Source organism: Montipora foliosa, chromosome 7, assembly GCF_036669935.1.
Source record: "Montipora foliosa isolate CH-2021 chromosome 7, ASM3666993v2, whole genome shotgun sequence".
Lineage (NCBI taxonomy): Eukaryota > Metazoa > Cnidaria > Anthozoa > Scleractinia > Acroporidae > Montipora > Montipora foliosa.
In genome coordinates, this window is record NC_090875.1 from 31,777,110 (window position 1) to 31,794,609 (window position 17,500).

The 17,500-nt window shown below is 37.9% G+C and overlaps 1 protein-coding gene across 1 annotated transcript in view; it reads left to right on the top strand.

Moving 5' to 3' along the window:
• Positions 1–17,500, top strand: part of LOC138011810 (cilia- and flagella-associated protein 100-like) — a 21,736-nt gene that overhangs the window by 1,409 nt on the left and 2,827 nt on the right. Inside the window, exons 3-19 of the mRNA XM_068859021.1 lie at positions 1,284–1,384; positions 1,886–2,081; positions 2,300–2,367; positions 5,037–5,090; positions 5,777–5,886; positions 6,056–6,136; positions 6,861–6,936; positions 8,251–8,292; positions 8,560–8,602; positions 9,702–9,766; positions 10,615–10,646; positions 12,168–12,234; positions 12,539–12,690; positions 13,320–13,418; positions 14,112–14,148; positions 15,066–15,145; positions 17,226–17,322. Coding sequence (XP_068715122.1) covers positions 1,284–1,384; positions 1,886–2,081; positions 2,300–2,367; positions 5,037–5,090; positions 5,777–5,886; positions 6,056–6,136; positions 6,861–6,936; positions 8,251–8,292; positions 8,560–8,602; positions 9,702–9,766; positions 10,615–10,646; positions 12,168–12,234; positions 12,539–12,690; positions 13,320–13,418; positions 14,112–14,148; positions 15,066–15,145; positions 17,226–17,322 — 1,400 coding nt within the window. The remainder of the gene's footprint in view (positions 1–1,283; positions 1,385–1,885; positions 2,082–2,299; positions 2,368–5,036; positions 5,091–5,776; positions 5,887–6,055; positions 6,137–6,860; positions 6,937–8,250; positions 8,293–8,559; positions 8,603–9,701; positions 9,767–10,614; positions 10,647–12,167; positions 12,235–12,538; positions 12,691–13,319; positions 13,419–14,111; positions 14,149–15,065; positions 15,146–17,225; positions 17,323–17,500) is intronic.

Below are 17,500 nucleotides of genomic sequence, written 5' to 3' on the forward strand. Positions count from 1 at the left end.
GGAATAAATTTCTGGGTGATCAAGTAATTTGGAATGAGTTTTTGGGATTGGTCATCTATTTTATAATTTGTGAAAAAAAAACTATACAATGTACTACACACTCAAACTGTATTGACGAAGACTGGCTGTAGAAATGTCCCAAAGGCTGATTCATTTTGAGGGTACGTAAAACGTGATTCAGATCTCATGCATTTGGTAAATGGCTCATTGGCTAGAGGTATTTCTACTTCGTGTACGTGAAATAAGCAGTTCGTGTATTTCAACCATGTTGTATAAGCTGAATGTCAGCAAGAAGAAGGAAGTAAAGAGATTCTGAGGTACTCGATCTAAAGAAATTTTTCACCTCTGCCGAAGCAACTTCATCAAACCCTGGTGGGCTGAGTGAAACTTTAAAGAAAGCGCTATTACTACTGTAACAACAGAATCGGCACAAGACACCGAGAGCATGTGTTCAAATAAAGTGACATTTTTTTTATTAAAAAGGCAACAAAAAATTGTTTGAAAAAGTTACATCACAAATGCCTTGAATTTACCTCCTAAAATCGAGGAAAACACATTTATGAGAGTCTAAATTTCAAAGTTTTTCGGAGAAGCATGCCCCCGGACCTGGCCTGTTAAGTGCACATAATACCATCTTTACAAAATTTTAGCTACATCCCTGTGGAACATCAATAATTGCTTAATTTTCAAGAGGTGCTAATTTGTGTGATGTAACAGGTTACCATGGCAACAGAGGAGCCATACAAAAATATCCTATATTTTGCCTTTAATTAACCCTTCAATGCCTAAACCGGCCTAAACCGACCATACTTAGTATTTTAGTCTGTCTCAATGGGTATTACCCCCAGGAGTCTTGAAATGGGTTAATCACTGACTGATAAACTGTCTCATTAAACCCTAATTATCTCAAAAACAAACTTGGTGACACCTAATTTGTATAATTTGCTGGAAAGTGATTATGAGGTTAAGATAAAACTCTGAAAATGCTTAAAACATTGTCTCTGCAGTAGATTCACTGCTGCCGTCACTCATAACTTGAAAATTTTAAGGTGGCTTTTTATTGCCATGGAAACTTTTAATCACATCAGTGAGTGCATCTTGTGAAGCAATATTATTATTGGTGTTCCATTTTGGTACCATGACATTGTTATAATTTACAAGAAACAGTGTTGTAGAGTTAATATTTCCTCTACATTAATTGCTGAAACTGGTTTCAGAGCTGTGACCTTACAGGCATAGAGGAATCAATAAATTTTTGTCTCTTTCTGTTTAACTGTGCACAGTTGCAGAATCTATGGTGAATCCAAATCGCAATCCATTTTCTGTCCCTCAAGACAATGATGTGTTTATGTTAAGAGATAAAGAAAGACAGAGGAAGAAACAGGTAAAATGAATGGTCCATTTCGCATACAAATTGTTACAGTACTGCGATTTTCATAATTTTGTGGAATTATGAATTCAAGTGCCAATGGCCAAACTATGTTTGACTTCCATCAATCAAACTTGTGACGCCAAGCCGAGAGTTGACCTGAAACCAATTGGATGCTGAAATAAATTAATGGGTGACATAACCTACTCTAACCAATCATCATATTTGGTGCCGATGGAAAGTGATGGCATCTGTACGAATCTTTTTCACTAAAGAACCTCTAAAAAGCATATGTCATGGCATTTGAGCTGTGAACTAAACAAAAACTCCAATTCACTTTCTGTAGGTAGAGATGATCTTCCCAGCTATGTTCGGAAATTTGATTGATGGAAGCCAAAATGCAGTTTGGCGTTTAGTGCTTGAAGGTGGGATTCCACAGAATTAATATGAAAATTGTGGTAATGGAGTTGCCACCATAAAATGATTAACGATTTGATGTAATGATTAATGATTTAGGAAAGAACTCAACAGCGTAGCTTGAAAGTTCATGAAAAGACAACATACACATCACGTGTCAATGCGAAGACAGCAGCAATGAGAAAAATAGCAGATGAAAGTGAAGATGAATTCATTGAAGAGGAAAAAAAGAAGGAAAAGGATGGAGTTATTGCTGTGAAGGATGACCCACAGTTCACTCTTGCAATAACAAGAGGTACAAAAATAATAATTGATCATTGTGAACAAGCATGTTTTTGTGACAAGTTTGAGGCAGGTGAAATCCGGCATTCAACGCCTGCAAAGACCTGAAGGCTGATTCCATTTGCTAAGACCTTGTCTTCAGACTTGTTTGTCTTGCGTAGATAACAGCATTTGCCGACTGTGTTTTAATTTGCATTTTACAATAGTATTCTGTTGTGTTTGAACTTGTAGACAGACATGTTGAGAAGGAAAATTTAGCTGACTTCATCTCCAAGAAAAGGGAAATGTTCTTGGTTCAGGTATATTCTTTAGTTGTCATTACAGTCAAACCAAGTGAAGTGTACCCCTTAAGATTGCATTAATGAAGTGATTATTTGAAACTTGAACCCGCTAGTCGTTTCAAGAATGCAATAATGAATTGATTATTCGAATATTGAACTCGCTCGCTCGATCCAAGAATACGGCTAAATTCGCTAACGGCTTCCGTTTTCGAAAAATCAATTCACTGTTGCGACTAGTAGGTTTCAAACCTACTAGTCTTTTCTAGAATGCAATACTGAATCGATTTTTCGGAAACGGAACCCGTTAGCCGTATTCTTGGATCGAACGAGCGAGTTCAATATTCGAATAATCAATTCATTATTGCATTCTTGAAACGACTAACGGGTTCAAGTTTCAAATAATTAGTTCATTAATGCAATCTTGAGGGGTACGCTTCACTTGGTTTGACTGTAATAATATGGTACATGTATATGTATATTGCATGGTTGATAATTTACATGTAATTTTCTATCATTTTTAACAGTAGTCATGATATTATAATAACAATAAACCTTGAAGCTTGTGAACATAATAATAATAATAATAATAATAATAATAATTATAATAATAATAATAATAATAATAATAATAATTATTATTATTATTATTAATAGTACTAATAATACGTAATAATTTTATCATAATGATATACATGTAACAACAACATCGGGTACTGCAGAAGTCGGCATTGTTACTGGTGCAGCACATTGTATGTGATATCTTAGCTAGGCTTTCTATCTGATTAGCCACAAGGACCTAGTGAGCAACATGCAGCAAACAGACCAAACCGCTAATTTGTGCCGAGACAGTGAATAATAATAATAGTGAATAATAATAATAATAATGACAGTGAATAATAATAATAATGAACAGTGAATAATAATAATAATAATAATAATAATAATAATAATAATAATAATAATAATAATAATAATAATAATTGATATTGCCGTACCAGCGGATAAAAGAATTGGTGAAAAGGAGAATGAAAAAGTATCAGGACCTTAAAAGAGAAATTGCAAGAATGTGGAACATGAGAACTGTGCAGGTGGTACCAATAATTATTGTTGTAGGGTCATTGGGAAGTGTAGCAAAAAACTTGGACAAGTGGCTGGGAAAGTTGAATGTTAAAATTAGTATTTCATTACTACAGAAAACTACGTTACTGGGAACGGCGAGGATTTTGAGAATGGTGTTGGAGCTCTAGAGTATTAGGAGAAAGATCTAACTAGATCTATGACCCACTCCCTTAGGTCAAGCAAACCGGAAAAAAGATCATCCAGTTCACAAAGATGATCATAATAATAATAATAATAATAATAATAATAATACCTGTAATGAGTATAATAATACTGATGATGAAGCTTTCATTTGTAGAGGATAAAATTTGGTAGAATACATGATATACAATTATGTCGCCTAGCAAACAATTTATGCAATGCAAAGCTACGTAAATTGCAAATACAGTACATTTCTGAATAGCCTTACCTGACAGTGTATTTAAACAAGGAAAGCAATGTTCTTACAATACACAAATGAATTAAGATTATTATGGATTCAAAGGTGGGAAATATCACTGGTTGTAGAAAATGTTCTTACATTGTACATAATTCCTTTGTGAATAAATTATGTTATGGGGGCCACAGGTGACATGTAGCATGAAAGTAAGGGAACACAAATTCCAATATTATTACTATCACGTCAATCTTTGGAAATGCACTTAAAAGAAGGAAACAATATAATAAACTTTTTTCTTAATCAGAGTCTGTCTGTCAGTTCATTTTAATCCCTTTGTCATCTTTAAAAAGAATTTAATAAATTAATATTAGTATATACTGAAACAGTGGATAGTGTTGAATGTGCGTGCTGATTGGCTACTCAAACTCCGGATATCCTTTGCTATTCATCTCCAAACAACTCGCGCGGAATTGGCACCCAAAAATGTTTTAATCTTTGCCGGAATAAATAAAGTAAAGTAAAGTAAAGTAAAGTAAAGCAACCATATTTAACGTTGATAACTCGTAACAGTAATTCAACTGACAAACCTGAGGTCGAGGGTGCGCTCATTTTACTCTCCCCTGGTCATCAATGCTCCATTTTACCGGTATTTAAAGCTACTTAAGCTACACAGTCTAATGGAAAGAAGCTGAAACAAGGATGTGAAGTCCGTGAATCGAACTCGGGACCTCTTCCACCAAGGCCATGCACTAACCGACTGTGCCATCCTCGCTTCTAATAAATGAGTTAAAATCATCTTTTTGTGCTATATTATTTCACTGTTTTAGTATATAGAAAAACAACTATTTACCTCAGTATCGGTGGAGAGTGGTGGATAATTAACTCGCCGCTTCATGGCTCGCTAAATATCCACCACTAGCCACTTCCACTTCAGTGAATAGTTGCTAATAATTGTTTGTATGTGGCAGTGGCTATCTTTGAGAGGGCCTCCTGATTTTGCTCATTTGAAGAGCTGAAATAATTATTATTTATTTTAGTCACTTTACTCTTCAATATACAAAGTTTAAGTAGTGTTTGCTCAAGAATGCACAAGTTTGTCTTCCAGAATTTTTTTAATTTAATAGCTGTCAAAATGGTGAAAGCTAAAATTGAACTATTGCATGAATTAACAGGAAACATGTGTGTTCAGTATTCACTAGGTGTCAAGCGTGATGAGATGAGGAAATTAGAAGAAATTGCCCAGGTTTGTTTTTAATGATCTTCAGAACAGAACAAGTTTTGGTCTGTGCTCTGACATACACAGTTGCCCAAGGACACAATAATAATTATTGATGAGGAGGCTGCTACCAGCATCTTGAGGTGTCGATTGTGTAAGTGGAATGTAATGTGAACTGCACAGATCACATGAAAAATGAGACTTTAAGAGGATGACATGGCTTTCCTGGATTTAGAAACTTTCATATTATAGCTGTATGTGATTTGGGACTGACCTCATGAGTGAGATTTCACTGTTTCCTTGAAATGGCTTACTGGTATAGTAACCTCTTGACTTGATCATTTAATGTCATTAGCTTAAATTCTGAACCTTGCACTATCACCAGATTTTTCTCTTCTCTGTTGCAAGGCACCATAAATTTAATACCACAGAAAATAAGCATCTGAGGATGAAGTCAAAATCAGCACAATTTGGTATCTTCTGCATCAAAATCTTTTTTTTTCTGGGGGTCCAAAGAAAACCAGTAATTAATGTGTTTTAATCAAGTGTCTAACAAATCTTAGCATTTTTAAGTGACTGCAGAAAATAATAATAAGTCAGCTCAGCAGACCACGAACATATCCGCACTGTTTGTTGGTTTTTTGTAAACTTCACTCTCTAATTCAGTTCACTTTTTAGCACAATGATTAAGTGTTTGATTCCCTTATTTCCAGGCAGAAGAAAAAAAGCTGGAACTTGCCGAACAGTATCTTGAAGAAGATGCTGCAATGTTTGATGAATTCCTAAAAGAAAATGACAAGAACTCAGTAGAAGCTATCAAGATGTAAGCTCCAGTTCAGAAAATAGCACACCTAATTTTGACCAACTGTAATAAACTTATCCAGACCTTAAAGTCTTCACTTCACTAATTAATGTTTTTTGACATTTCTTAGAAGACAAGCAGTGTGTCTTGAAATATAGAGAACACATGATATTAATTTTTATCTCTTCAGAGCTGAGGCTGAAACTAAACTAAAGCTTGAAAAAGTGGCCGAAATTAAGAAAATCAACGCTCAAATGATGGCAATAAAAAGGTAAGATTACCCGGTAGTTCTTGCATAATTATGTATTTACACATCAATAGGTAATTTTCCAGAACTGTCTCTGACTGTGGATCCCACAACTGCATATAAGCAATATTGTGATGCAGTTTGTAATAAAGAAAAAAGATGAAGTTAAAACCACTTTAAAGTCAATTTAATAAATGTTGTTTGTAATGCTAACCCTGCAAAATAATGTTAACAAAAGTGCCGAGGATGAAAATTTTGGAGACATTGTATGCATCAGGCATTGTCTTCATCATCATCACCATCGTCGATTAGTATTATTATCTTCATCATCATCATCACCATCATCATCATCATCATCATCACCATATATAACCACCACCATCATCGCCATCATCGTTGCCCTTGTCATTATCCCCATCTTTATCGTCACGCATCACGACCATCGTCATCATCGTCCTCATCATCGTCGCCATCATCGTAATCTTCATCTTTATCATCACCATCATCATCGTCATCGTCGTTTAAATCGTCATTATCATCGTCGTTAATCTTCATTATTATCGCCATTCTGATCGTCATCATCATTATCATGACCATCATCATCGTCATCATCATCATCGTCATCTTATCTTTTATTTTATTTATTTAGTTAGGTCCAGTATAAATTATGGCTTCTGTAAATCCACAAATAGCCGCATCATCATCATCATCATCATCATTATACTAATAATTTCTGTTATTGTTTCAGTGAAATTTCAAAAAATGAAGATACACTGAAGGAATACATGCTTTACAAACAGTTCCTGGATTCCCTTACGCCACAGGCAAGGAAATCTCAGCATTTGTTTCAAAATATATCATTTGAAACTTTCCTTAATGCCATTTTACAGCCTCTTTATAAATATAATAACCTGGAAAATTACCTTAGAGGATCTTCACCATGATTTGTGTTAGATCATTGAGAAAAGTTTTGAAAGGTCTTCAGTTTCTTTTATGCTTCTCGCTTGGTTATTTAAACTCAAAGAGCGCATTGTCAAGGTGCAGCTCTGTTTGCTGGGAACACGTCATGAAAATGAGATCAAGATGTTGCCATATTTTGGCTACAATCGTGGCGTTTACTTTATTTGCTAACAAAACAAATGAATTATTTGATCTAGAATCATGATTTATTTCCAGCAAAGGTGAGGGCAAACCCGCTGTGTTAACCCGATGATACCACCCCTTAAAGGAAACCTCCACTAAAACAAGAATACAACTTCAAAATATTTAATAACATAATGTTTACAATCAAAATTGTTCAAACGTTTTGTAATGGAATCGTTTGTATCCGAAATAATGAATTTCAAAAACGCTTGTTTTGCTTTTCAAATTTCCTGGGCGCCGCCATCTTGAATAATTGTGACGTGTAATGGTTGCTCTTTTGTATTTGCACAAAGAGCTTTTGTTTTAAAACAATAGGGCAACCATGACACGTCACAATTATTCAAGATGGTGGCGCCCAGGAATTTGAAAACCAAAACAAGCGTTTTTGAAATTCATTTATTTCGGATACAAACGATTCCATTAGAAAACGTTTGAACAATTTTGATTGTAAACATTATGTTAAATATTTTAAAGTTGTATTCCTGTTTTAGTGGAGGTTCGCTTTAACTAAACACCCTAGCTGGGAGGGAATAGGGTGGGAAAAGCGTTTTCGTCTCAAAGCTGGAGAAAAAGAGGCTGAAACCTGGCCTGCTTTGATTTAAGTACTAATACATGTAACTAAGAGTCCCTTATGTAATTTGACCCTTACAGGTCAAACATTAACCAGCCTACTTAGTTGCGTAAAATCATTTATTCTCTGTAAGTGTAAATTTTCTTTAAAGAACTGTGGAGGAGACAGTGCCAGCCACTGTGGTTGGGTGCTAATTGAGACCTGAGCATCCTGGGTTTAAGACCAATTCTGAGCACTTGTTGAATTTGATCCTGATCGTCTCTGGTTCATCATCCTCTCGTTTGCACTTGTGAATACCCAACTGGTATGCCTCCAGCCAGTTGGGAATCTCAACAGTTGTTGTTGTTGTTGTTGTTCTGTTCTGTCGTTTCGTTGATTTTGTATCATTGGCCCAATTGGTGAGTGATTTTTTTTTTCTTAATAGGAATGGAAAGATGACAAGAGAAAAATTAAAGATGAGAAGAAGGTATGGGAATGGCTAAGACCGTGTGCACCAGAAAGTTTTGTCCCTTAATTAAGGGATTTAGGAGAGGATGCTTTTGGGACCTCAAAGGAACATTTTGTTGCTCTCTCCCAATGACAATGACCAGGCAAGGAGGACCTTTTAAGCCTGAGAAGCTACTACAGTACTGCAAATAAGAATGATAATGAAGATGGCAATGATCAGTTACAATGATGATGATGATGTTGATAATAATGTCTTTTATGCGTTTGTCGTTTGATATCTTTACAGAGAGTGAAGCAAAGAGAAAGGAGTCCTGTTATGAGAAAGAAAAGTATGACATTTTTTAGGCTTCATAGCAAAAACCGCCAACTAATTGCTCTGTAAAAGGGGCATTGACAATTCCCCTAAAACTCTGCGATTAAGACAGAGGAGAACAAGTCGCCCTCCACTTCCCGAAGGCCTTCCTTTTTTTCGCGGCTATCCTCTCAGGCCCTCCAGCATATTTACGACTGGGCAATATTACTGTTAAAACACTTTTGCGCGATTCGACTGCATGGTTGGGCAAAACTTTGGTTTCTCTAGTATAATTTCCAAAAAAAAGGCGCATTGTCTTTAAGGTGGAAGATTGTAAAAGAAGCATCTTTGAAACTGATTTGTTTAGTCATTCAAAACTTAATTTTCTGCAAAACCTTCAACCCACTTAAGTCTGTTTCATCGTATATTCGACCACACCAATGGTGCAGCTTTAGGGATGAATGGGTCAATAGAGCGAGTTTCAATCGCTTGTCGTAAAACCAAAACCAAAGTAATTACTCTGGCCAATCATAAAAGGATGCAGATAATCTAGTAAACCAATCAAAACTTGAAGCAATTACACGTAGCCGACACAAAGTGCGGGAAAATGTGCACGCGCGAGCCACGTTTGGTTTTGGTTTCACTTAATATGATTGGTTGAAAAAGTGGCGCGAGAACTTTGAAACAGTCACTGAGTGAAGTAATGCAAAACCAAAGCAATTCACTAATTACTTTCGACACTCAATTGAAAAAAACGCTCTGACATCTACAAATCTATGATACAATTCCTTGAAACAGTAGACGACTATACAGACCTGAAGGTTTCGTGGCTTACTCTCGCCTCACAATGTTGTTTGAACGCGAGTTTCTGATCCCATTTGCCAAAACAACATTGTGGGAGGGCAAGGTATTGCAAAGTGTTTCAACAATTTTGTCCGAGGCTGTAGGTCCACTGTCTCCTTCAATCCTTTGGGTCCTGGGAATTAGACTTGTAGCTTTTACGTCAGATGACTTTTCTCGTCACGAAGGGGGGAGGGGGGGGGGGGGTTGGGTGCTTCAGGGATGAATGGGGTATGTTGAGACGGAATATAAACGACCAGATTAACTTATCTCTCGATTCTCTCGGTGCATTGCAGTATCCACAGGTGGCTCTGACAGAACATCAAGTCGAGGCAGCCGCAAAGATGGAAAACCTGGATCTGTAAGTATACACTTCTTATCAAATAGACCATTTTCGAATTCTCACGGCTGGACTGGGTCTAGCATGATATGGAGGCTAATGCGGGCAAATCTTTTCGAATGCAAATTAATTTGCTCGCATTAGCCTCCATTTCATGCTAGATCCAGTCCAGTCCAACCGTTAGAATACGAAACTGGCCTATTAAACAATTCTCTTTACGAGACCTTTTTCAATGAAATAAACAATTCGAGTCTCCGTTTAGTGGATTGTTATTAAAGAAAAGGGTGAGAACACAGCTTGAGCAGTAAATCCTATACTTACCAACGTTTCCGATGCCGATTTGTGCCATTTCTTCCTTATTTGATCAAATGAGGTCGTGTTTTTTTATAGACCGATGCTGTTCAGACCCTTGAAAGGGTTCCTTGTAACTCAATCAAATTGAATTAACTAACGCCTGAGCGTTTCTAGGAGATGAAGCGCACAATACTGGAACTTTTGCGTAGCCTGTTCTAGATTACCATTTGCTTCCAGGTTTTAAGCCAACTACTGACACTTTTTTCCATGATTATCAGAATTATGTGTCATAAGTGTTCCGTGAGAATTTGATAGGTCTGGAGAGATTTTCTTGCATTTTGGCGTTACGAGAACAGGAAAGACACACTGATGGAACTAGCAGTGCTTCTCGCCCCAGTTCTTCGCGACTAGAATAAATTTCTGATGTAGCAAGAAAGATTGTATAGACTGTCACTCATAACGGGAACGCAATGAGAAATACACACTAAATGGTGTCAGAACACAGAACGTCGTGTTCTATACCCAGCTATGCTTGTGAGGGTCAGTAAGTGTAATTTTTTTGTGCTGTTTTTCAGAAACAAGGATCAGGAAGTCCCCAAGGCAAAAAGCAAGTGATGATTTATTTCTCAAATATCTTTCGCGAATTTTTCGTTCAGAATCAAATGGATTACTGCTAGTGATCAATCAGAATTGTCAGTAACAAAATATTAACTAGAAATCAAGAACACGGCAATGTGATGATTGTCCATATCCGAGTTGATCCTTGCCTCCATCTCAAAAGAAGTTTTTTGTTTTCAGCGAAAACGTGAAAATGGAAATTATCTTGATTTGCATGAGAATTCAGAGTTCATTTTCAATAGGCCACTTCAGAAAATACCATAATACTCCTTGGTTTTGTTATGCAAAATTTGGAGGGGGGTGGGGGGGGGGGTAAGGGGAGGGGACACAAACAAAGAGTATTATGGGAAATGGGCATTTTGGGCAGTGACAATCCATGATATCAGATTAAAGTGATACTTGCACTTTGATATCTGGACAATTTAAGCAATTGTTTCTTATGGACGGGCGGCTTCAACGAGATTCGAACATTTCTTTCATTCACTATTCCTTTCACGGGAACACATGAGCCCAATAAATTGACCTGCTCCCAACTGTGTGGCTTCATAGCTCAATTGGTAGAGCGTTGCACCAGCATTGCACCAGCATTGCACCAGCATTGCACCGGCATCGCAGAGGTCATGGGTTTTAATCCTGTTGAAGCCGCATGAAGTTTTTCAGTTTTTATAAGAGACAATAAAAACAAATTGCGATTGTGAGACGGCAATACCACATTATATTGACGGCTAGTTGGGAGAAAATTAGCAATTAGTTTTGTATCGCGATCCATCATTTATAAGGATAAATAAAACTGTAAACTAATCAACCCGCGCCTGATCGAAATTTCAATCCTTTCTACCTGCGAAACGTATTTGTTTTCGTACGTCAGCAACCCAATTCAGTGCAACGACGTCAATTTCAACATTAGAACCAATCACAGGCCGCAAAAGTGAGACGGCAATACCACGAAATATTGATGGCTCGCGCATAGGCAAAACTATAAGAAGATCGCGATACTTGCTTAAGTTGTCCAGGTAAGTGCGAGTTTTACTTCAAATACACATTTCTTTCCACCTTGCGAGCAGAGCTTCTCTGAAACTCGGCAGACAACGAGAAAGAGAGGCTCTGTCTGCAGAAATTGTGTCAAGTCTTTTAACTTGGCTTGTCACTTCGGTCAAACCGGTTTAGGCAGCGCGCGCATCATATTTTTGACAAGGCGAAGGTCAAAATCGAGCCTTCAGTACGAAAATCAATATGGCGTCTAAGAGTGCGATCGAGACTTGGCCTGGGTTTGAGACTGTCTCCAAGCAACGGCTTGCGCATACTCAGTTAAGACTGAACACGATTTCTGCAGAGTCCTTTCTTTCTCGTCGAGTTAAGAAAGGCCCTGCTTGCTGGCAGGGTGATTTCTTTCATACCAAAATGTGCTCCTCCATTTTCGCTGGATTCACCTAAACTTCAAGTGCGTGTCATAAGGGTTGTTCAAATTAAAGTGGGATCGACTGTAATGTTGAATTCTCTTTATTATCAGTCACAGGAATGATGCCGATGACAGTCAATCTTCTGTGTATGAAACAGATGAAGAGGAAAGTGACAACGTAAGCGTATGCTTTGTTTCGATGTGGCTTTTCTTACGTATTCTCGCGGCGGGGCCAAACAATCATGAAACAAAGAGTAATGCCGGAGTTTCTTCTTAGTTTCTTTTAGTAAAGGTCTTGGCAACCGAAAAATAGCCTGTCTTCTGACTGTAATATCAGCATTTGTGAGAAATACAAGAAAGCCAAACTTTAGAGACGTTACTTTTACCATTCCTAATATGACGCTATTTTTTGAAAGCTTATTTCAAGTAGAAAACGTGGAACTTGGAATCTATTTGTTAAATATTTCTTATCATTTTGACAGGAACCTGAGTTGTATTTCTCCGATCCTCAACAACTCCTTGACATCTTCGCCGAACTTGAAGAACAAAATTTGTCTCTGATACAGAACAGCCAGGAAACCGAAGAAGCGCTGGAGGAACTGCGTCAATCCATCAAACAAACACAAGAGAGAATGTGAGTATGAAACGATGACGGCAACGACAACCCCACAAAGCAAGAATATGATTGGTTAAAAGGGGAAAAATAACCGCGTGCTGCACGTGCAGCACGCATTTCAGCGAATATTTCTGCGGTACTCTGCAGAAACAACCATGTGATATCAAATTTGACGTTTTGACGACCATTGTGACTAACACACCAAGCGAGTGCATACGAGTACATTCGAGTAACATACTAGTAACATACGAGTACATACGTTGTAAAAGTCCCTATTTTATCTTTTAGACAAAGATACAAACAAACCTAAGGCAATATGAATTTGAAGAGAGGAATTTACCCGGCGATAATGACTCGGAGATTCACTCGGGAAAAATCCGACTGCTCATTTGCGGGAGTCGAACCTTCGACCTTCCGATTACCAGTTCGGATTTTCTTTAACTGAGCTAGAGGGGTTAGGTGGCAATTGTCCCACTACACTGCTAGGACGTAGCCTGCGAACGCAAGCCGACGTACTTCAGGACTCGTGTTCGGAAACAGTAGCTTGTAATCGATGCTTCGTCGTCGGGGAGTAAAACACGAAAATTCTCGTCGTGTACCGAAGTATCGATATCTATCAGCCTTTTATTTCTTCTTATTTGTCACAGGAACCGTGAAACTGAAATTCTCAAAGGCCAGATTGACTTTTTAAATGATGCAATTAGCAGAGAGGAAGAAAGAGCCAAAGAACTAGAGATGAAATCAAAGTAAGTTGCTACAGTATATTTTCAATGTCGGGTTTGCAACCACGTGACCCAAAACACAAATTATCATTGTGACGTCATCGACGGTATGTTGGCTGTTAGGGCTTTGTCAAAAGTGAGATATGTCCATTTTTCCTCTTTCTTCTGTAACCCTGAAATGTGAATTCTTCTTATTTCCTTTCTTGTGTGGGCATGTGTATACTTTGAAATAGAATTCAAATGTCGTAGTTCAATGTCATCAGCAGAAAACTGCATAAACTACGCTTTTTCAAAAATCTTAATATTTGTAACGCGCGAGCAAGATTTCCTAATCGAACAATACAGTGACTGAGCAGAAGATCTGCTAACACTGTGGCCTCTACGCGAAAATGAGGTGTATTAAAGAAAACTTGTACCCTAATGCTTAAGTAAAGAACTTGGAAAAAGTAAAGCTCTTTCCCTATCTTGCGTTTCAACTTTTAGGACGATGGCCTTCTGCATATCATGATGTATTATTGCTGCTCTTTTATAATTGTGTCCAATTAGAATGAAGAATGGAGGTTACCAACAACGGGAAAAAAGGAGATAACTGAGGGATGACTCTTGTTTTAATTGCCGTTAGCTCTATTGGATAAACTGAATTCAGTTTTCAAAGCCGCCAAGGATTTCCATTGGATGAAAAACATAATTGTTATCTTTTTCATGTCTCGTTTTTAGAATGTTCTCCTATGGGGAGTTCAAAGCGGAAGATCAGGTAAATAAATCAATGATGGTCAGTTCCTTGTTAATTTAAAGCATTTAACGAGAAATATTAAATTAAGAGTAAAGTTGTTCGACTTATCCACTGAAGAGCATTATCAAGAATGAAAATTCGTTGAGTGTCAAAGTTGTTGTCAACTCTTTTAACAACTTTGACACTCAACGAATTATCGTTCTTGATAATGATGTTTCATCGTTTCAAGATTGATTCAAAGGTTCCAACGATTGCTTTCGTCTTGAATTACTGCGCTTCAGGATTGGCTCAAAAATCTCGCCTCAATTTCGGTCTCAGCCATGCAATAAGCGGCTAAAGCAGATGAGTTGTCGCTTGCTCGCTTGTGTTTTCCCGCGCTTTTACTCTTGGCTGCGTTTCCGTTACGTCTTGATTGGCTCAATAGGGAGTTTAAGATCTACGACGCCGTCGTCAACGACAACGCTACAAAACAAGAATGTCATTGGTTAAAAGAGGAAAAAAAATCGGGCGGCACGTATTCTAGAACGCATTTTTGCGGCACTCTGCATAACAACCTCAAATCACCTAATTCGAGGCTTTGAAGCCAACGCGAGCCATCCAATGTGAATCTCTCATTTTCTATTTTTTACTCAGAAACTGCTCGTACCAATTTATATTTAGGATTCTTCGCCCTCATTATACGACGTAAACGAGATGCAATAATCGCGAAAAACTTACTATAGTTCAAAGTGACGTTTTCGCTGACGTAGAACTTAAACTCCCTATTTAGTTTGATTGGCTTTTCAGTGAAGACCCGGGAACTGATTCGTGTATCCTTACTAGCTTAACAACTTCCTTTCATCATCCCAGAAGTCTTGGTTAGTTTGAAAAGTTAACTAATTGCCTACATCGCAGTCACGTCCAGAATTTTCTGATGCGTCATTCACGTTTCATTCCAGGAAAAAATGCTACAGATGTTGAATAAGAAAGTCGAGGAAGTTTATCGCAATTGCATCGGAGACAATGAAGCAAATATAAGGTAAACATAAAGGAAACTATCAGTCTTATAAGCATATCGTAAGTTCCAAATCAAAGATAAGATGTGCATAACTCTGACGTGTTCGTATTCACCCCAAACTTGGCTTTAGCTTGCGGTGTAATACAGAAATTGCACGGTCTTCACTTCACTTAGATAAAGGAATCTCTATCTTTAAAGGGCCTGTATTATGCTTGCACCATAACTTTATCACAGAAATTACATTTAAAGAGCACAAATCAAAGCTTCGCAACGATAAAATGTTTGCCAAGCATGCAGAATTTAGTTACAAACAAAAGAGAAAGTTTAAAAAACTGTTAGATTGAACAGATTTTTTTTCAAAAGCCCTATTTGCAATCCTTTTTAATCTTCTTCAGTTTTGCCCATCCATACCTCCTTTGTATTTGCTGTTTTGTTCAGACCTTCCTTCATTGTTTTACTGAAGTAGTTATTCCTTACGTTTCGATTGATTTGGTTGCCAGTTCCCTGCAGTCGCTGAATTGAAATTAAATTTCATAGTGTGTAGGGACAGGAAATTGGTAAGACTACACATTATGAACCGCACCGCCATGACAATTAAAAGATGATTAAAGAATTGTAAAAGGAGGTACCAATCTGTATTGTTCCCGGATCGCTAGCGTCACAGAAAATATCATGAATAAGAACTGGGACTCTCAAGTGAAGCTATGATCCTCGCAGTTGTGAACGCAATTTTTGCAATTGCGTAGAGAAGCCTGAAAAATTCAGGACTTCAACTGGGTTTGAACCCGTGACCTCGCGATACCGTTGCGAAGCTCTAACCAACTGAGCTATAAAGCCACGAACGTTGGGAGCTGGTCATTTGTGGGTTCTAATGTTCCCGCGAGAGCTCCCAACGTCAGTGGCTTTATAGCTCAGTTGGTTAGAGCGTCGCACCGGTATCGCGAGGTCACGGGTTCAAACCCCGTTGAAGTCCTGAAATTTTCAGGCTTCTCTACGCAATTGCAAAAATTTCGTTCATAACTGCGAGGATCATAGCTTCACTTGATTTCATATCCGCAGTTCATATATGATCCATTTCATGTATCATTTCATCGTTAACTCGAACTCTGTCGAGACCTGTTGCGGGACACATTTTTGAAGTACTTCAGTAAGTATGGGAAATTGTATGAACTTGCTCGTTGATTTCGTGATTTCTGGGCACGACTGATTTTCTGAAAGTTCTCAAAAGAGACCTAGGGTGTTGCCATTTGGGAACTTTCAAAACACCGCGAGTAATAATTTGGTTGTTAAAAATACAGTGAAAACTTCTTTACACCTGGGCCCGGATGTTCAAAAGCCGATTAACGCTAATCACAGATTAAAAATTAACCAAGGACGTTATTTCTTTACTCCCAAATGCTGTTCAACGCTGATATTGGACAAAACTTTACATTGGAATAAGTCAATCTTGAAAAACCAAAATAAGCAAAAGAAACTTTCACCAAAAATTTGAAAACATGAGACAAAGGTTTACGCTAATCCTGGATTAAGTCAATCAGCTTTCGAACAACCGGGCCCTGCTCCACAATAGGGAGCTTAAGCAACGACAACGGCGACGGCAACGAGAACGTCATCTCAAAATATAAATTTGCGTTATTTTAATCGCTTCGTGACTATTTCAACGTTTTTAAGATGACAAGGGTGTGGTAAATCCTCAAAGATGACACCAGTCGCAACGGCACTCCATTTTAGGAGAGAAAATGAAAATTTATCCTCAAGTGCTGACGTTCTTCATAAAACCAAAAACTTGGCTATTTCACGTTGTTGTTTTGCTGACGACGGCAACGAAATGGACAAAAGTGAAAAACGCACGTGCAGGGCGTGCGAAGCTATTGTTTTTAACCACTAAATTATATAAATATGCAAATTCGTGACGTTCTCGTTGCCGTCGCCGTTGTCGTTGCTTAAGCTCCCTAATAAGGCAAACAGATTTTGTTCGTAGCCAGAGCGACAATGGCACAGCAAAAGATTTGACAAGGGGATAAGGCTTGTTTCTTTGGAAGGTCTTATTTGTTCTGTAAGCAAATTATATACTTATGTTGGTTGGTTTATTTTCCCGCAGCACTCTTCAGATGCTCACAAACATTGAAAACCGGCTAGAGGAGTTGTTTGAGCAAATAGAGATGATGCCACCTGAAAGAGTTGAGATGGCGGAAAAGGTGAGATGATTGAAATTTTCTTCGATGGTGACTCGGATAGGCTCGGAAAAAACCGAGTGTTCCTTCGCAGAAGTCGAATTTGCGACGTGGTGTCTCGGGTATGCTCGGAAAACAACTCCAGTGCTCCTTTGCAGGAGTCGAACCATCGACCTTCCGATTACTTGTTCGGATGTTCTAC